Below are 21,581 nucleotides of genomic sequence, written 5' to 3'. Positions count from 1 at the left end.
AGATAAATATGATATATTTTTCTAAACACTGTGTGGTGTATTTTTGTGGTGCTATATTGTGTTATTGTATGATTTATTGCACAAATACTTTACACATTGCCTTCTAAGTTAAGCCTGACTGCTCGTTCCAAGCTACCAGAGGGTGGGCACAGGATAATTTTGGATTGTGTGTGACTTACCCTGACTAGAGTGAGGGTCTTGCTTGGACAGAGGGTAACCTGACTGCCAACCAAAAACCCCATTTCTAACACGCTCTGTTCGAGCCTTTGGTATGGAGTCCAAGTTTGTCTAGATCAGGCAGTGAAAGAGGAGCTGAATTGGTGGCTGGAGAATTGACATGCTTGGAACGGCCTGGCGATTTGTGTTTGCGATGGAAACAGATGCCTGCATGACTGGTTAGGGTGCATGCATGGGTGCACAAGAGACTTGTGAATTATGGTCAAACCTAGAGAGGCTACATCTCATAAACTATTTAGAGTTGACTGCCGGTTTATACGCTCTCATTAAATTCAAGAATCAGTTACAAGGCAGAGTAGTCCTTTAAAAAATGGACAATGTCTCTGCCGTAGCCTACATCAATCGGTTAGGAGGTACCAGGCCTATGGATCCAGCAATATTAGCAAAGAAACTTTGGCTTTTTTGCTTTGAGCACAAAATCAGCCTGAGAATGGAATACATTCCTGGAAAGGAAAATGTTTCTGAGGACTGGAATTGGAGATTTTTAAAGGATTACAGCGATTGGAAACTAAACGTGTCTTGTTTCAGCCTAATTTCCAACTTTTGGGGCCCGCTAGAGATAGATTTCTTTGCGAGCAGACTGACATTCCACCTGGATAATTACTACAGTTGGATGCTAGATCCAGGGGCTCTAGCAGTGAACAAAGTCTTACAATCTTGGAAGGGAGTGAGGGTTCATGCCTTCCCTCCGTTCGCAATGATTCAGAGTACACTCCAGAAGGTGAGACTAGAGAAATGCTCCTTTATCCTGATAACTCCCTTCTGGACCTCACATGCATGGTTTCCCATGATTCTGGAGCTCGCTTGAAACATTCCATTTAACCTCCCGGCAAAGGAGGGCCTGCTAAAAGATATAGACGGAGGAGAACATCCTTTAGTTCAGAACAAGACTTTGAACCTTCTTGCCTGGAAACTGTCAGGTGACCTAATGAGCTGTCAGATCTTTCTGTAAGAGCTACTGAACTCCTCCAGGAGTCATGGGCACCAGGAACCTATCACAGATATAATGTAATCTGGAAAAACTGGGCCAGTTGGTGCATGGAAAGGAACGTGGATCCCGTGGAGGCTCCTACATCCAATTTAGTTAACTTTCTAGTGATTCAATTCGACAGGGGTCTAAGTTATAGAACTATTAACTGGTTTAGGTCTGCCATATCTGCAGGACATAATTTGGTCAATGGTAACAGTGTGGGAAAATAATTTCTGGTATGCCACGTTCTAAAAAGCATTAGACTAAGAAGACCCCCCAGGCCAGGATATCAAAACCTTTGGAATGTCCCTGCTCTCAAACTGGCCAACTAATAGGTATCTAAAGACTAAAAAACTTTCTATGAAACTGGCCTATTATGTTTAATATCTTGATGCAGAGTTTCTGATGTAAAGGCATTAGAGGTGAGTAATAAAATTTACGATCATTTTGGGGTCACATTTGATAATACTAGAAGAGCAAAGACTATGGCCCTCATTATGATATTGGTGGTGAAAACCACCTACTGCTGTGGCGACGGCCACCAAAAGACCATCGCCGCGGCTACCAGCCATCCGCCGTATTATGACCACAGCCGAATTTCCGCCAGAAGGATGGCGGAAATCCGGCTGTGGCCATGCCGGCGGATGGCAGTAAGGTGGTGCTGCTGCCACCAGCAGTGCCATGCCAGTTGACTGCCACCAACCGTATTATGACCCATAATAAGGCCTGGCAGTGTTCTGCTGGCAGACGCTGCTGGTGGCAGCAGTGCCCCGTCCCGGCTTGTGCCAGAGGACCCCCTAAACACAGGTAAGTGGGTGCTCCGACAGGGGAGAGGAGTGGGGGTGCGGTGTGTGTGTGTGTGGGGGGGGAGGGGGTGTGTGTGTATGTTGTGCTGTGTGAGTGCGTGTCTGCATGTATGTATGAAAGTGTGTGCGGATGTGTGTGTGAATGGATGTATGCATGCGTGGATGCATGTGGGAATGGGTGTGTGAATGCGTGTGTTTGTGTGTGTGCAAGGGGGGGCATTTATGTAGGGGGGGTTTGGAGAGGAAGGGGACATGGGGGTATCTGGAGAGGGGGGTGATGTTTTTTGTGGTAGTAAGGAAGCCACGGAAACTATGGCGGTAGGCGGGGTCATTATCCCACAGGCGTTACAGTGATGGACACCGGGCTGGAGATTGCTATCTCTAATCTGACGGCAATGTCATAATATGGTGGAAAGTACCACCAGCCTGTTGGCAGTACTTTCCACCATATTACTGCCATCCACCAGGGTCATGATGAGGCCCTATGTCAGACACAATTTTCTACCTAGAATTCACTGCGTGCAAAAAGTTATGTGTTGTTGATTGCATGAGGAAATATGATTTCCGTATGCTTGAATTTAGACCCAATGGTGTCACCCAGCTATTAATCTCATTTGTCAAACCATTTCAAGCGATTACTATTGCTACCATTGCTGGATGGGTAAAGTGTATTATGCAGGAGGTAGGCATGGATTTACAAATATTCCAAGCCCATTCCTTAGGAGGGGCAATGGCCAGTCAAGTCCTGTATAAAGGTGCAAGACTTTAGAATATTATGAAAGTAGCCAATTGGGCTAATGCTTCTACCATTGCAAAGTTCTACTGTAAACCTACTGAACACATGTTGAACGCTGTGTTAGAGAACTACCAACATGCATAATGGAGGCCTCCGGTCCTGTAATGAAATATCCATTCTCAAAGTTTGAATGTCAAGAGAATCTGAATTTCATTAAGGACACGGAGGCTGACATTATTCCTCCCTCTCCTCCCTTTAAAGGGGGGGGATATACATGATTTTAGTTCATTGGTACTTGTTTATTATAATTGTTAAGATTTTTATGGTGGTATTCAGCGCTCAAAATTCTTTTGTCACAGTCTGCCAATAGATAATCAGTAATGGAATCAAGTTTGTGAGCAGCCTTGTTTGAAGGACAAGTTCAGTATTTACTTATAGAAGCTCCAAGTTACCTGTGATGTCGCAGATTCTAAAGAGGATGATTGTTCCATGCATGGGCCTTTTATCATTTGCCATGGTGTTGTTCTGGATTGTTATACTATGATGTAATGTAGTGTAAGGTGCTGCAGGAGTGGCATTAAAAAGACCTATGCATAATGTCAGCCTCTGTGTCCTTAATGAAATTCTGATTCTCTTGACATTCAAACTTTGAGAATCGCTATTCTCAGTCAATCCATCATCTGACACAAAGTATAATATCACCCCAAGCCCAATTCTTTTTGCAGCCAAACCAATAATTAATGGATATCAAGAACAAAACTAACAGGTTCAAATAAATCACAAGTACCACAACAGATTATCTGTGCCAGAAATATATAATCATATTTTAAAGTGTTTAGCTGAACTTTCAATTAGAAAATCAGCATATTTTGGCTTGCATAAAGGACAGTTTAACTTGATAACAATAACGTTTAATATAAATACCTCAATGTGTTCTTACTTATATTATCATTATTCTATACTGTTTATAACAACAGCTAACACAATGCATGTATATTTGTGTTTGTTTTCCAATAATTAACTACTGCATTGCGTAGGGTACCGAGAACAACAATTTAAGAATAAAGTATAATTTCGCAATAATTTCCTTGCTAATAAACACTCTCTCTACTACTCACCCAAAGCTATTGGATAGTAAGTACCTAGCTAGATCATAATACAGAAATCAACACTTAAGATAAACCCTGATCCTCTTATTCACATTTTTTCATAAGATTGTAACTTGGGCTCCTAAAATATTAACAATTTTGCTCTAAATTTGTCAAATTGTGTGTTTTTGTGTGACTACGTGTACAGTGGAAATATAGTATGGAGATGTGCTTCTACCATTCTCCTCACAAATCCTTAACTGTGGCACCTAAGTTAATTCACAACTCATTTGTGCAGCACTGCAATTGGTCCACAAATGTACTCACCAAAACGGAGTTGGAATTTCTTGCAAGAGATGCGCTTGGCCAAGCATATTCTTTCTGCAAATATTTTTCTGTAACAAGAAGTCAAACAGAAGCAAAAGTAAAGATGTGCGACTAGTTTCAGTTAGAGAACTGTTTTCTTCACCTGCTCTTACTGTCTGAATTGTTGTCTGATTAATGTGCAATGATTATATAGCATCACACGTCGCTTTTTGACCTGTACACCAGAGACTGAATATCATAGATTACAATCGTAATGAAGTAATTTACAACTACTATTTCCGGTTTACATATATTATTGCATTATATTACTAATTAGATATTGAAATAATTAACCTGTATGATATGTTGCATATGCATCAACCAAATGCTGCATTTAAAAGAGGCTTTCCACACTGAGTTTTCATAGAGACGTGTATCTAGCTTAAAACACTGACAAATGCATTTTCCCTTTCTTTTCTATCTTCTGTGTTTTGCTCGGACCTTTCTTACCATCATAGCTGTATATCTTTTTGTGACGTAAATGCAGCATTGAAGCAGCAAAATGAATTGAGAATGTGTTAGAATTCAGCTTTCTTACCCATTTGACCTACTTAAAATATAATAATTTATTGAAATGTTAGTTTAATCTTTAAAAGTTGTTTCTTTATGTATAGTGTTGTCAATAGAAGTGTATGAGAACAGGAGTAGTTTTATACAGTTAAACACTTTACTTACCTTGACTTCTTTTGTCTTATAGAAAGAAGCAATGAGAAGTTGAACCAAATTGATAATCGGGTTACAAGTTGTAGTCAAGTGTATCATGTGTTTAGGACGTTCTTTGTTAAGTTTGCTAAATTCATGGAAGCTGACCTGTTCCCATGAAGACATCATCATTCTATTGGTCCAGACAACAAACTATTATCTAAAAAGGAGGGGGGAGGGACCGGGAGATTAAACTGGTCCAGTGTACACTCTCCCAACCGTAGTATAAACACAAAAAGTACACTGTTCCACGTCAGGCGCAACAGGAAGACCTGAACATTCAGGAGTGAAACCCTCAAGCATCACAATGGATGACTCGCATCATCATCGGGTAATACTCCACGTCAGGCTGGCAGTGCAATGCCTGACGGGCTCCCCAATCAGGGAGCAGCCAGCCGTATTGTTCTAGCTGGTAACTGATAAATATCAGCTATCTTAAACGACCGTGTCTACATTCAGGCACAGACTCACAAAGGAGAGAACACAGAAATGGAAATAAAATTGGTTCTACATCACTACATATTTCATAATTTAATCAATAGCCAGTGATGAAACCAAGGTTAAAAACAAGGGAAAGTCATCAGTTGAGTATCAATGCTCAATTACTTTCACAAACAATAAACTCAAGGGGATGTCATTCTAGACGTCCCCTGAACTAGGTCGACATGTTTCGCGTCATGTGGTCCCAGAGGATCCAGTGACGCTTCATCAGGACCAAAAATTACAAAAAGTTAGTCAGCTCTTCTCCAAAATCCTAAACATGTGTCAATGCACAAGTTCTAAAAAAAGAGAGGGATATCAGCCGGTCACTTACATTGCAGTAAACAAGCTAAGTCGTGGTCAGGTCGCCCTGGAAAAAGAAATAAATAATAAAACATAACACCACAATGTACCCAACAGTGGTCACAAGTGTCAACATGCAAGCAAGTGTATCATAAAAATATATATTGTGGTGGCAAAAAAAGGGGGGAACCAACAATGCACATGAGCTTACCGCCCCAAAGTTAGGATCAGGCTCCTTGGTAAGTGCGTTCAAAGGACGCGGACAATTACTAGATGTAGTATACAAAGAAATGAAAATAAAAATAGAATAGAAATATCCACAAATGAAAATCGGTCAGATAATCAATTCACAACATCCATAGTTTTGGTAAAACACAAGTCAGAACCCCTTCTATTGTAAAGAGAATGTCTGTTGCCCAAACGATCTAAACGAAAATTACTGTTATAAAACCTCATGTCAAATACTGTGATGGTAATCATAAATTGTAAAAGTTGTTAACAAAAAACCAGGGTCCAAACATTCTTGAAATGACTGGCTCGGTCATAGTGCCATTAGTGTGTCGTTACAAGCTAATGGTCAACAGGTTCTCTTCATACGAACCATATCGCCGGGGATCAGTAAACCATCCCGTCGCCTGCCCTTAAAAAGGCGCGCGGGCATTACACTTACTTGTTTCATCGTCGGTCCAGACTCAGGACCTACCCTCCGTGAACACCAAACCGCAAAGACAACGCGGTGGGCGTACGCGGAGCGTTATCAAAGCCACAGAGACCCGGAAGTTTATCCGTGGTCATGGCAACGTTACGTGAGAACGCTTCCCGATACGAAGTACTCGGGCGCGTTCACCGGTTGTAAAAGGCATTGATAAAAATCAAGATCAAGGAAGGACTCTGAAGTCGGTCATATTGGTAGAGTCCAATTCAGATCGACCACTCATAAACTAGAGTGTATAAATAAAGAATAGACTCAAGAAGTTGCCCGTGTTAGTAAAGACAGATGCCAATAAGAGGCTCATGTGTCAACAGTCAATATAAAAGACAAGATAAGTGTAGATATTGAACTGGTGGAACATTGTCCATACTCTTGGATAACAGGGCTCTGGAGTCATGTCAGTCAGATACATGTTTATAAAAATATTCAGTCCAAGGTCAAAAATAATGTAAGTGCTTTTTCATAAAATGATTGAACATTTTTTTTCTTTTTCACACTGCATCAAGAATTTTTTGCAAAAATTATTTTAAAGTTCTTAAAAATTATTTGATGATACTGAAGGGATTTCCAGATTTCAATCAGATAAGGATAAAGATTAATATGTAAGGCTTGTCCAAGGGATGTCGTCATTGAGACCCTGAGTATTGGTACTCAATTTAAACACCCATCTTTGTTCAATTTTAAAGAGGTGTCCTGGGTCGTGAGATCGGACATTCGGCGTCTCTAATACCACCCACCAGAGGTCATCAGGGGAGTGTTTTACAGCCAACAAATGTGTGCTGAGCTTGGTAGTGATTCTGTGGCATCGAATATTGCTACGGTGTTCATTAATGCGGTTCTTGACCGGCCTCGTTGTCATACCAATGTAACGCAAGCCGCAAGGGCAAGTGATCATATAGACACAGTTCCTTGTGTTACAATTGGTGTGTTTCTTAAGATACCATATACCTATCGGATCAAGGGTAATAGTTGATAAGTGTTTAGTCAGGGAACAGACATTGCAGTTTCCACAGGGATGATGGCCTTCAACGGGGGGGGAGGTCCCATAATGTTTTTTGAGTCTGAATGGTGGGTTGTAAGCGTGGTCGAGTGTGGATCACTATGTCCTTGATATTGGCTGATCGTTTAAAAGAAAAAAGAGGTTTAGGAATGTCACACCCTCCACTAGTGAGAATAGACCATCTTTTATTGATCAGTTTTTTGATTGAGTTAGAGAGAGGAGTGAAGGTGGAAACACATGTTATCCTTGTTTGAGATGTTTTATCAAAACTTGTAAGTAAAGTCTCCCTGTTGTGATTTTTGGCTCTTTTCCGTGCTTGATTCACAATTCTGGAAGGATAGTGGCGCGCCAACAGTTTTTCTTGAAGGGCGAGAGCCTGACGATCAAATTCAGGGGAAGAGCTTCAATTTCGTCTAAGCCGTAAAAATTGGCCTACGGGTAAATTATCTCGTAATGACTTTGGATGGTGACTCTCATAAAGTAAGAGGGAATTGCGGTCAGTAGGTTTATGGTAAACAGTGGTGGATAATTTACCATTATGAATAGTAATCATTAGGTCAAGGAAAGGTAATTGTGTGGAAGATATAGTGGTGGTAAACTTCAAAAAGGGATCCAGAGTATTAATCCAAGTAGTGAAATGATCAGCTAAAGGTAAGGGACCATTCCAGATGATCAGAATGTCCTCAATGTAGCGGCGCCATAATGCCACATGGTTCATGTAGGGATTAGATGGTGCAAGAATACATTTCTTTTCAAAGTCAAACATGTATAAACAGGCCAGGCTAGGGGCAAAAGTACTGCCCATAGATGTCCCGCGGATTTGATGGTAAAACTGATCCTCAAATTGAAAGAAATTTTCAGTTAACGCCAGTCTGGCAAGTTGCATAATAAAAGGAACTGGAGTTGAGAGAGTATTCGGTGACTCCTGAAGAGCAGATTCAATGACCTGCAATGTTGCTTCCTGTGGAATGTTGGTATATAATGCCTCAACATCCATAGTGATTATTCCTTGTACAGTGCTAGATTCATTGATGGACTCGATCAAATTCAGGACATCCTTGGTGTCCTTCAAGTAAGTTGAGGAATGTTTTACAAGTTCCTGTAGAAAATGATCACAGAACACAGAAAGAGGTTCTAAAAGTGAACCAATTCCCGATACAATGGGACGTCCTGGAGGAGGTGTAGTGCCTTTATGAATCTTTGGTAGGCAGTAAAAATAAGGAACACGGGGATGAGGAGTATCAAGAAATTCTGCCTCTTTAGGTGAAATCCAAAGGTTGTTCCTAGCTTCTTCAATAAGAATCCTAATACGAGTCTGTAATCTAGTGGTGGGATCATGTCTGATCTTAGCATAGTAGGTTGAGTCACTTAGCAGGCGTAGGCATTCATGCTTATAATCAGTAGAGTTCATGATTACAATAGCACCACCTTTATCAGCCTCTTTAATAGTTATTTGAGGATCGGATGCTAAAGTGAGTAAAGCCCTCTTCTCTTCGTTAGGGATGTTAATGTAAGGATGTTTGGGACAAAGTTTTTTAAGATCAGCTAGTACTGCTTTTTCAAAAGTAATAACTTCACAGGGTATGACTGTTTGTGGAGGGACAAAGGTCGAGGGTCTCTTAAGACCCGAGTCAGTTGATCTAGGTTCTGTTGTCTTGTCCTTAAAAAAGAAATGAAGCCGAACCTTCCGGAAAAATTGAGCCATTTCAATGTTTAAGCGGAAAAAATCTTCTTCGGGGGTAGGGACAAAACCCAAACCCTTGTTTAGTACGCCCATCTCAGTAGATGTTAGAGGTCTAGATGATAAATTAATGACTAAGTTCTCACTGGAGGGCCTTTCATTTGGCTCCTGGTCACCATCTGGGGTTCTTCTCGGGACCATTGTACCCGCCTGCCTCTTCCTCTCCTTCTGCCTCTGCCCCTGCCCCGGCCGTGGCCTAAAAAAGGCATATATGGCATCATGGGGCGGGCTGAAAGAAAGGGTAAGGAGGTTGCCAATGCATAGGTTGGTGTATAGGATAGGGTGGATCGTTGTAGAAGGTTTGTGGCGGATTCTCGTCCGTACTCCAACTATCAGATGATGACCCACTACTGTATGTCCGGGTCTTTTTCAAGATTGTGGTGGATTCATCAGATGATCGGGATTGGGTGTCTACATCATAATCCTCCTTTATATAAGGGTACACCTTCTCTCTGCTGAATCTCACAATATCTTTTTGCAGTTTGGTTACTTTCTGTTGTGTCAAAAACTCTTTGGTTTCATTTAATTCAGTTGTAATTTCAGCAAGGCGGCTTTTAAAAGCTGTCAGTGTTATTGTCGTTTTTAGACTATGTTCCAATGTATTGATTTGAATCGTAATCGTATCGGCCAAACGCCTGGAGGTGTTTATAATTAGGACTAGCCAGTCTCTGGTGCATTTCCAGGCTATTTGAGCCCAATCCTTTCTGAATGCTAGATCTTGTAGAAATATACGGGGGATGTTGGAAACTAATAATCCGTTGGGTGCAATGTTGGCTCGTAAGTACTCTGTCATGATGGTACCATGCATGACATTTTTATTTAGTCTTTCTTTAATGCAGAGAGTTTATCCCATTCGGATTTAAGGCTACCCGTAGCAGCAGCCCCCTCATTATCAAGAATAGATGGTGTCTGTAAGATGGCTGACACCATATCATCATCATAGCTCAGTCCCTGGAAATCTTCCATTGTGAGATTATTGATCAGGGTAGCTAGTTGGAAAAGGTCCCACAGCAGGCTGCTGTACAAAGCATATAAAAAAGGAGGGGGGAGGGACCGGGAGATTAAACAGGTCCAGTGTACACTCTCCCAACCATAGTATAAACACAAAAAGTACACTGTTCCACGTCAGGAGCAATAGGAAGACCTGAACATTCAGGAGTGAAACCCTCAAGCATCACAATGGATGACTCGCATCATCATCGGGTAATACTCCACGTCAGGCTGGCAGTGCAATGCCTGACGGGCTCCCCAATCAGGGAGCAGCCAGCCGTATTGTTCTAGCTGGTAACCGATAAATATCAGCTATCTTAAACGACCGTGTCTACATTCAGGCACAGACGCACAAAGGAGAGAACACAGAAATGGAAATAAAATTGGTTCTACATCACTACATAAGAAACACACCAATTGTAACACAAGGAACTGTGTCTATATGATCACTTGCCCTTGCGGCTTGCGTTACATTGGTATGACAACGAGGCCGGTCAAGAACCGCATTAATGAACACCGTAGCAATATTCGATGCCACAGAATCACTACCAAGCTCAGCACACATTTCTTGGCTGTAAAACACTCCCCTGATGACCTCTGGTAGGTGGTATTAGAGACGCCGAATGTCCAATCTCACGACCCAGGACACCTCTTTAAAACTGAACAAAGATGGGTGTTTAAATTGAGTACCAATACTCAGGGTCTCAATGACGACATCCCTTGGACAAGCCTTACATATTAATCTTTATCCTTATCTGATTGAAATCTGGAAATCCCTTCAGTATCATCAAATAATTTTTAAGAACTTTAAAAGAATTTTTGCAAAAAATTCTTGATGCAGTGTGAAAAAGAAAAAAAAAATTCAATCATTTTATGAAAAAGCACTTACATTATTTTTGACCTTGGACTGAATATTTTTATAAACATGTATCTGACTGACATGACTCCAGAGCCCTGTTATCCAAGAGTATGGACAATGTTCCACCAGTTCAATATCTACACTTATCTTGTCTTTTATATTGACTGTTGACACATGAGCCTTTTATTGGCATCTGTCTTTACTAACACGGGCAACTTCTTGAGTCTATTCTTTATTTATACACTCTAGTTTATGAGTGGTCGATCTGAATTGGACTCTACCAATATGACCGACTTCAGAGTCCTTCCTTGATCTTGATTTTTATCAATGCCTTTTACAACCGGTGAACGCACCCGAGTACTTCGTATCGGGAAGTGTTCTCACGTAACGTTGCCATGACCACGGATACACTTCCGGGTCTCTGTGGCTTTGATAACGCTCTGCGTACGCCCACCGCGTTGTCTTTGCGGTTTGGCGCTCACGGAGGGTAGGTCCTGAGTCTGGACCGACGATGAAACAAGTAAGTGTAATGCCCGCGCGCATTTTTAAGGGCAGGCGACGGGATGGTTTACTGATCCCCAGCGATATGGTTCTTATGAAGAGAACCTGTTGACCATTAGCTTTTAACGACACACTAATGGCACTATGACCGAGCCAGTCATTTCAAGAATGTTTGGACCCTGGTTTTTTGTTAACAACTTTTACAATTTATGATTACCATCACAGTATTTGACATGAGGTTTTATAACAGTAATTTTCGTTTAGATCGTTTGGGCAACAGACATTCTCTTTACAATAGAAGGGGTTCTGACTTGTGTTTTACCAAAACTATGGATGTTGTGAATTGATTATCTGACCGATTTTCATTTGTGGATGTTTCTATTCTATTTTTATTTTCATTTCTTTGTATACTACATCTAGTAATTGTCCGCGTCCTTTGAACGCACTTACCAAGGAGCCTGATCCTAACTTGGGGGCGGTAAGCTCATGTGCATTGTTGGTTCCCCCCTTTTTTTGCCACCACAATATATATTTTTATGATACACTTGCTTGCATGTTGACACTTGTGACCACTGTTGGGTACATTGTGGTGTTATGTTTTATTATTTATTTCTTTTTCCAGGGCGACCTGACCACGACTTAGCTTGTTTACTGCAATGTAAGTGACCAGCTGATATCCCTCTCTTTTTTTAGAACTTGTGCATTGACACATGTTTAGGATTTAGGAGAAGAGCTGACTAACTTTTTGTAATTTTTGGTCCCGATGAAGCGTCACTGGATCCTCTGGGACCACATGACGCGAAACATGTCGACCTAGTTCAGGGGACGTCTAGAATGACATCCCCTTGAGTTTATTGTTTGTGAAAGTAATTGAGCATTGATACTCAACTGATGACTTTCCCTTGTTTTTAACCTTGGTTTCATCACTGGCTATTGATTAAATTATGAAATATGTAGTGATGTAGAACCAATTTTATTTCCATTTCTGTGTTCTCTCCTTTGTGCGTCTGTGCCTGAATGTAGACACGGTCGTTTAAGATAGCTGATATTTATCAGTTACCAGCTAGAACAATACGGCTGGCTGCTCCCTGATTGGGGAGCCCGTCAGGCATTGCACTGCCAGCCTGACATGGAGTATTACCCGATGATGATGCGAGTCATCCATTGTGATGCTTGAGGGTTTCACTCCTGAATGTTCAGGTCTTCCTATTGCTCCTGACGTGGAACAGTGTACTTTTTGTGTTTTTAACAAACTATTATCACCAAACTCTACAGAATTTAGCATTTTGTTAATATGTTCTGTAATGTAAATGTGTTTTTTCTAGACTAGTGATATGAGGCTTTTTCCTAGACCATTTGAGAGTCCCTTTCTCAGACTTTCTTGAGAGCACTTTGACTCAGATATATTCTGACTCAGACTCTTTGCTGATACTTCATAGACACATTCTAGGAGATACTTTGATTCTACTTTTAAATTTTTGCTGTTTTGAGACTTGACTTATTTTCTTGAACCTTTCTTTATGGGAAGTTTTGTCACAGCTTTTTTTTTGCTATCACCTCATGAAGCTAGAGCTCTTTATGGGTTCTATTGATGCCTTTGTCCACTCTGTTTAGCTGAGAATATGGATACTCGCTAATGCTTTTTTCTGTAATTGTATTGAAAATCATTGACTCCTACGAAATTGAATGATACGTAAAATGTTGATAACCTGTCGATTGAATTTCAGCTTCTGATCAATTTCTTATCACTTCTAAGGTCCCACCTTGTGCGCCCAGTGTGGTGCAGAGACGTCATGCTTCCGGTCAAAATACATCTTTAACTATTGGAGTTCCCTATTGATCCCACTTCACCAACTCATAGCACCAGCATGAGTGACCAGTGTAAAAACATATTCTGCAGTGATCGGTGGGTACAAAACATAGATGCAAACATAAGAAATAATAACTTTTTATGTATTCAGTGCTTAATGTAAATTTTTCTTGTGCTCAAATACCTGTTCTATATTTGTTTGGTAAAAAACTTCATCTCTGAGAGCCAACATTGTTTATTGCGCAATGCAGGTGCACAGTTCAAAAGTACAATCTTACTTAGGTTGTGCTTTACTGTTTCTGGCTCATTTTGTTTGTTTGCAATGTAGGCACAAGATTGATATTTAGCAACTACTTTGTTAAGTTTATTTTCCTTGACCCTGCACGTGTTACTGTTAAATAGTCATTGTTAAGGAAAATGTGTTGTTTTTAGACCTAGCTTGTGCATGCCTATTGCTATCAATTCATTGCATTTGCAGAGTGAGCCTAGTCCTGCCCTAAAAGAGTATCTCTAAGCTCATGCTATTGGCTTTTTGATGTATTATTTCACTTCCTATGGTGTTCTGACATTGCAATGTATGAGTACACTCAATCATCAGACATTCATTGTTTTATGTTCTTGGTACATTGTATATGTAAAGCAATCCTTTTTTGATAGGAGCTTGAGACATTGAGATGGCTGCCAGACTGTTTGTCACTTGTAGATGGTAAAGTGTGATCTCATGAAATCAACTTTAAAGGTCACAATCTAGTGAGTTTTTCAGCAGCTACAATAATATCTTGCTTGTATTTTTCAGTTGAACAGTGTTTACCAGTGCATGTAATGAATGGTTAATGACATGCCTTAAATCATCCACACACAGATAATTGCTTGATAGGACATTTATGTATGTCTTCCAAAGTATCTCAGGGTCATGCACATTCTATAGACCTCTCTATTTAATAGGAGGACATCAGACTATTGTTGACTCTATCAATTCAGAGGCATTTCAGACATCTTACATATGTTGGCAAGTATGAAAGTAATCAAACTCCAACTTTCAGAGAAGAAGCTAGCCCACTTACATGATGCCAACAAGCTTTCTGTTTGGACTGTATTATCATTAATTGATCTTATATAGCGCATGGCTACCTTCAGAGTTTTCCCAGTGCTTTTAGAGGACAGGTATAGAAATTGAAGAGGAGAACTAGAACAACCAGGTCTTCAATTACTTACGAAAAGTATATAGAGATGTACATAACGTGGAGAAGTGTGGCTCAATGGTTAGAGCGGCAGACCCTGAAGCAGAGATCTGGTTCAAGTCCCGCTTCGGCAGGTCTTGGGCTCAATTTCCCTTGACCAGATAATTCTCGCCTCGGTGCCTAATCTAATTCATGGGTCCCACTCTGCAACTCTGGGCAATAGCTTGCTTAATCTCCACAAGGGCATCAACAGCACTTGGATGCCTGGGGGTGCTCAGGAGTGGGCGCCTCACAGGGAAAAGCCAGGAGGGGTTCCATAGCGGTATGAGTACAGCGCCTTGAGACCCTAACGGGTGAGTAGTGCGCTATACAAGTGCTAATTTACATTTTTTTTCATTTACATTGTCTCAAGTACTCAGGAGGCACGTTCCACAACATGGGACACAGAAAAGAGAAAGAGCATCCACCTATGTGGGTGCGATTGATTCTTCAGACTGTAAAGAGAAGCCGGTTAGTTGAATACAAGGAGCAAGAGGGGAGGTAAGGAACCATCAACCTTTGCATGTACATGGGTCCTGAGCACGAAAATCAGAATATTATCATTGCTTAGATAACTGTACTTTGGGCGAAGAAAGGGAGTATCCATAGAATATTTTTAAGCCAATTCATCATGGCAAAACAAGTGGAGGCTACTTTGTCTGTTTGTGGCTTCACAGAGAGAGCAGAGTCGAGCCAGAGACCAAGGTTCTTCACTTTATCGGTGGATGTGGGAAGCACTCCCAGTATAGCAGGCCAGTGTTGAGACCCCTGGAGCTGGGGATTCTTACTAAGGATCATGGCCTCGGTCTTGTCACCTTTTAATTTCAGGGAGTTTATATTCATCCAGATGGAGACAAGACCGATGCAAGGACTGAGATCCTTTGAGTTAGCTTCCCGTCATGAATGACAGGGAAAAAATGATCTGGGTGTCGTCCACGTATGAAAACAGGGTACGTCCGCAGCTTTCCACCAGGTCCGCCAAAGGGCGAACGTAGATGTTAAAAAAGCATAGAGCTAAAGGGGGATAGTTGCAGAACTCCCGAGATGAGTGGGTCAGATGTTAGATTTGAGGAGAAAACCTGAAAAGGGTGATCCATCAAAAAAGAGGATAGCCATGCAAGCGCCATGCATTGGAGGTCTAACTGGACCAGTCACAGTATTGAAGGCCACACTGAGATCTAGTAGAATCAGTGCGGCTGTACTGCCCCTATCCAAGAGCTCCCTTAGGTGTTCTGTCTCTCACAGGAGGGCAGATTCTGTACAGTACCCATCTCACCTGACGGGGATGGATGGAAAGCATCCTGAGTCTCAACAAATGAGGTAAGCTGGGCATTACCATGTTTTTTCAAGACCTTGGAGAAGATAGATGAGAAATGGGCCTAAAGTTGTACCAATTGTCCAGATCCAAATGGGGTTTATTTAGTGAGGGGAGAACCATGGCATGCATCCAGGCTTTAGGCAAATGTCCCTCATGTAAGGAAGCGTTTAAAAGTTCCACCACCAATTGATTATGATATGGGCTCAGTAATTTTAGCTTGGCCAGTAGAAGAGGGTCTCGAGGCGAGACCAATTTGATTGACTGTAATATATCAAGGAGATGAGGATAGTCTAAGGGGAGAAAGGACTATACTTTATCAGGCATGGAGCCTTTTGCCAAAGGATTTGATTTTCTTCCTTGGTAGAGGGAGAAGTAGGGTTGGAACTTGAGCTAATACTCCCTAGTGTGTTATTATCATTCCTAGTTGTAGGCAGGGAGACCTGGATGTCTGTCACTTTCTTCACAGTCAGTAAGCTCCTTGCATTGAGCTTGTGACAATGAGTTAGAAGGAGCAGTGTTACTAGGATCTGATGGATCTTGAACCACTTTGAAAAGTGTTTTGGGGCAGTTTTGTACTAGAACCATTTTTTTCTTAGTAGAACCGAGCTTGTGCAATTCTACAGTGTGCATGGTACTGACTCCAGGCTGTTTTGTATTTGGCTTTTAATTTAACATCATATAGCTTCCTCCAGACCCTTTCTAGCCACTTGCAGTGTTTCTTTTCAGCCTGAAGAGACTCAATAAACCAAGAGGCTGGGGCGTGTTGGCTGGAGGAGTATTCCAATTTGGTTGGTAGCGTTAGATCCCGAGATTCTCTGAGCCAGTTGTCGATCATAGGCTGATCTAAGTCATCCTTTTGTCTAAGCTGAGGTAGGGTTCTCAGCGGACATTTATTGGAAGCTGAGGTGTCAAATTTGTCCCAGCTTCTCACCCTGACCTTGGACCTAGATGCCGCCAGAGTAAGTGACGAGTGAACAGGTAAGGTGAAGGGTACTGCAAAATGGTCAAACCAGAGTAATGGAACGGACACGTCCATTGTGAGACCTGTAATTTTATTTTTTAAATGGGCTCTAACAAATGACCTGCTTTGTGAATGAGGTTGTAATTTATTAGCTTAAGGTTCAAAGTGTCTAGGTCCTCTGTAAGTGTTTGGCTGAGTATGCAAGTAGCATCGTCTAAGTGCATATTAAGATCCCTGAGTCAGGTGAAATTGGAGATTTTAAGTATAAAAAAGGAGATTGCATCAGGGATCTTACAGCACCAATTCCCAGCATAGCCGGGAGGCCAATAGATTAAAACACGAGAGATTGTGAGTTTGGGCGTAAGGCTGAGTGAGAAAAGCAGGGATTTGCAAGCGAGAGAGGATAGCTCCTCAATCTTGCACTGAAAAATGCCTTTATAGACAACAGCTATGCTACCTCATATCTTATCTTTTCAATCTCATCTGTGGATGTAGTAGTTATGTGGTAGAGTGGCTATAACACCTGGCAGAGAGGCCTCATGTGACAAAGTTTCCGTTAAGACTATAGCATCCAACCAATGTCCACCAGTCGTAAATGTGTTGCTGATGACTAGCCAGGGAGCTTTTTTTTTTAAAGCAAACAAAAAGCACTGCGAGTGAGCGCCCGGAAATAGTCACAGCGTGGCTACCTGTTCATATCTGACATCTTTGGGCCTCAAAGGAAATAAGGAAAAAGCTAAATTGGGATAGTAAAGCTGTTCTTGTTTATATATTTTGGGCCAGATGTAGCAAGCTTTTTGCATGTCGCAAACAGCGAATTTTGCTGTTTGTGACGTGCAAAAAGCACATCGCAATGCACAAACCCCATTTTGAGATTTGGTAACCTGGTTACCAAATCGCAAAACGGGTTTGCGAGTCGCAATTAGGAAGGGGTGTTCCCTTCCTAATTGCGAGTTGCAGTGCAAAGTAGGATTGGTTTGTGACCGCAAATGCGGTCGCAAACCAATCGCATTTTGCACCCCTTTCAAGTGGGTGGTAACCCATTCGCAAAAGGGAAGGGGTCCCTATGGGACCCCTTCCCCGTTGTGAATGGCACTGCAAACATTTTTGCTCTAAAAAAATTTAAACAAAAACGTTTCATTTTTCGTTTTTGTAATGCATCTCGTTTTCCTTCAAGGAAAACGGGCTGCATTACAAAAAAAAACTGCTTTATTAAAAAGCAGTCACAGACATGGTGGTCTGCTGTCCGCAGAAAGCCACCATCCCTGTGAAGGCCGCCATTCGTAAGGGGGTTGCAAATTGCGACCCACCTCATGATTATTCATGTGGTGGGCATTTGCGACCCCCCCTGCGAATCGCAGATTGTGTCAGGGACACGATCCAACATTCAGAATTGCGATTCGCAAATTGCGAGTCACTCTGACTTGCAATTTGGGAGTCTAATTCTGAATGTTGCTACATGTGGCCCTTTGTTACAAACAAAGTGCATTTCAAGCTAGTTGAAGTTGATAAGCACTGTTTAAGTGGCCTGAAAAAACGGGTGTTGATAAAGCTGTTTGATCTAAGAAATAATTGTTTGGAAGAGGAATGTCATTATGACCATGTCCTTATACATGTAACATAGAATCAAATTTGCCTCCTCCCGCCTGGTATGCCTCTTCCTGTTTTTCTTGGTTCTCCTCCTAATTCTTCTGCTTCTCCACATCCTCCTCATCCCAATCTCATCCCAATCTGGCTCTTTTCCTCCGCGTAATTATCGTCAACATCATCATCCTCTTCTTGCTTACATACCCTCACTCATACTGCCCTTCTCCTTTTCTAATGCCTCTGGTCATCCTCATCTTCTTCTTCATTTTCCTCTTGGTGCCCTTCCTGTTCCTCTTTGGGAACCTGGGCCTTCTTTTCTCTGCCTGTTCATACACCTGGTCTTCCTTTGAAACCTGGCCCAATTCTTCGTAGTCTTGAACCCCCACCCCCGTACCAGACCTTCCTTTTGATCCACTTGTTCTGCTTCCTCATCATTCCCCTCCTTGCCATCCTCCTCCTGGTCCTTCTTTCCCTGGCCCTGGTTATTCTTTGAGTCATAGTCCTGAACTTGTCATTCAACTCATATTCCTTGTGCTCATTCACATGCTTCTGCTCCTGAGCCTCCTTTCTGGCTTTTGCCCTCCATGTACAACTGGTTCCAGTTCTTCTGGTCTTGAACCCCCTCCAAGTCCTGATCTTTTTCCTGGTCATTCTGGTACTCTGGTTCCTCATGCCCATGGCTATGTTCTTTAGAGCCCTTGTCCTCCTGGAGTTGATCTTACTGCCCTTCCTTATCTTGGCCCTCCTGGTTTCCCTGGCCCATTTCGTCATACTATTTCCAGTGATGCTGGTGCAGCTGATCCTGCTGCCCCACATCCAGGTCTACATCCACATCTTCCTTTTATAATTCCTGGTACTCTTCATTCACCTTCTGTGCAGGGGCGTAGCTTCAGGGGGGCTGTTTGGGGTGTTACACCCCCCTAATACATGTATTTTGTGATGAATAGTTGGATACAGGTGCTTCAGTGGGATAGGATGCGCTGTCTGTCAGATTTCACCAGGAATTTTTACACACACAGTCAAAACTCACACACTCCCTCTCCCTCTCATTGTTTGGAAAGACTGAAAAAGACTAGGTTATTTTACAAAATAATGTGCTTTCTCTCATTATTTCCCATACCAATCCTTATTCCTCACCCTTTCAGCTGCCCCTCAAACACCTCTTGTGCTCTCTGCTTGTGGTATAATGTATTTGAAAATTATGTGCCAGAGTGATTGTTGGGAAATCTGAAGCTAACACCCCCTCAATTTTACTGACCAAGCTATGCCCCTGCTTCTGTTGGCCTAGACTTGAAGTAGCCGTAGTTCTCCCTCTCCTTGCCCTTCCCTTCCTGGTCCTAGCTTTCATTCTGCTCCTACTTCTCCTCTTTCTCCTCCTAGACCGCCAGGTACAGCTGCTGAACATACTGTGTAACAGTGTCCAATCCAAGCCTCTGCTCAGTATCCTGTGAATACCAGGAAATTGCCCTGGGACATAAATAAAACGTGTAACTGTCCCTTGTGAAGTGCTCTTACATCCTTTGCCAAGGTTTGTGCTATGTAAAACTGAAAAATAAATGGATTTCGCCTGTCATTCACACTCTAATCTCATACGCCAACAATTAGAGACAACCCATTAACTTTTGATGTTAGTAAGTGGCTGAGTTGCACAGTGTGAAACTAGAAATTCTCAGGCCAATCCTGGCCACTAGGCTTGACCAAATCGTGTGATCTTTGGCAAATACCTTATTTCACTGAGCCTCCTTTTGGTTCTGTATCATATGAGAGAGCTCCTTCAAATACGAGTTCAGGCGGTGTGCTGTACAAAAACCTCTCTTGTGCTCAATTTAAAAACCTATAATGCTTTTTCATACATAATAGGAATCTACGCAACATATGGGGCTGGCTTGTCGCTCATTTCATTAATTGGATTGTCATCAGGTGGGAGGTAGCAATGTTTAATAGTGCTTGTTTAAAAAAATATTACTTTTAGTGAATAATTCTCAAATAATCTGATGTATTATGCTAAAACTCTTTCGCGTGTTAAAGATTTTTTTTTTAAATGTTGACGACAGTTTATCATATTCTAATACGATCTTTGTTGCATAATTTACATAACAAATATTGTTGAGGCTCAGCTTGAGGCAGAGCCGACTCTTGGCTTGGCTCTGAGTCATGATTGCCCTGTTATTTGCAGGCTCTCCTTTCGCCCACTTCTGCAATTTAGTGTAAGGACACTTTTAGTACACATTTCAGGAGTTCCCCAGTATTTGGCGTATCTATATTAATCACAATTAAGTTCTCATTTGGTGTCTATATGAGGAAATAGAGAGTGCCCTCTCTCGCTGGTACTACTGATTTTCAGCATTAGTTATTACACAATTGTGTCTGAAGCATTTATCCCTTTGTGCTATTTGGCAGCCTAGAGATGAAGCTTCATCTTTTACAGTAAATGTCGATGTTCGGTTATTTAAGGACATTAATTTTAGGAGGACGAAAAAACCAACTTTTGTGCTCGATCTCCTAGACAGCCATTTTCTTATGGCTTAAAACATTCTTTAAAAAAATCTAGGTTTAGTGAAATGTAGAAAAACATAAGTGCAGGTATTGTGTGCTACTGTTTATTATATTTTTTTTCACTTAAATTCCAACATGTATTTAGGGGTGGGCGAAACATTCCGCTCTGATGGCGGAGTTAGCACAGTTTTGGCCACTCTGGGCTATGCATGTAATGTGGAGTTCTGGCCAAATTCTGTTGTGGCCAAGTTGTGGAGTTTTGCGCGCGGCTTGCCAATGGTAAGCTGGCAAGTGGAAGTGAGAGATGGTGTCCCTTAGTGCGACTTTCGGGCACTAGGAGGGCACCAGCTGGGATATTTGTAACATGGGTGGACACGGGTGGTCACGGGTGGTCACGACCGTTCACATCGGGAAAGCTGACGCTTGAGTAGAAAATCGAGTGTCCGCATAAACAACCAGAGCAGAAGCACTCTCTGATGCACGGCGTGGTACTGTTTGCACTGATTTCTCAGCACGAAACAAGCTCCTGACAGTAAAAATCACCATGGCCAGGGCAACGTACACATTTCAGCCCACTCGCTCAACTGCGAGGAATCTTGTAGAGTTTTTATGTAACTCAGCAGAATTTCATCCCCCTACATGTCATTTTCCATTTCAAGTGATGAATGTTTGAAAACAGAGGCCCGATTCTTTAAATA

General features: G+C 41.8%; 1 protein-coding gene across 2 annotated transcripts in view; it reads right to left on the bottom strand.

Moving 5' to 3' along the window:
• The window catches only part of ITGAE (integrin subunit alpha E), an 874,109-nt gene that overhangs the window by 721,025 nt on the left and 131,503 nt on the right, over positions 1-21,581 (bottom strand). For both annotated transcript variants that reach the window (XM_069226334.1, XM_069226335.1), the window contains exon 4: positions 4,165-4,232. In XM_069226334.1, coding sequence (XP_069082435.1) covers positions 4,165-4,232 — 68 coding nt within the window. The remainder of the gene's footprint in view (positions 1-4,164; positions 4,233-21,581) is intronic.

The sequence above is a fragment of the Pleurodeles waltl genome, chromosome 3_1 (assembly GCF_031143425.1).
Source record: "Pleurodeles waltl isolate 20211129_DDA chromosome 3_1, aPleWal1.hap1.20221129, whole genome shotgun sequence".
Classification (NCBI taxonomy): domain Eukaryota; kingdom Metazoa; phylum Chordata; class Amphibia; order Caudata; family Salamandridae; genus Pleurodeles; species Pleurodeles waltl.
Note: the sequence above shows the minus strand (reverse complement) of the source record. Positions and strands in the feature narration are given on the sequence as shown.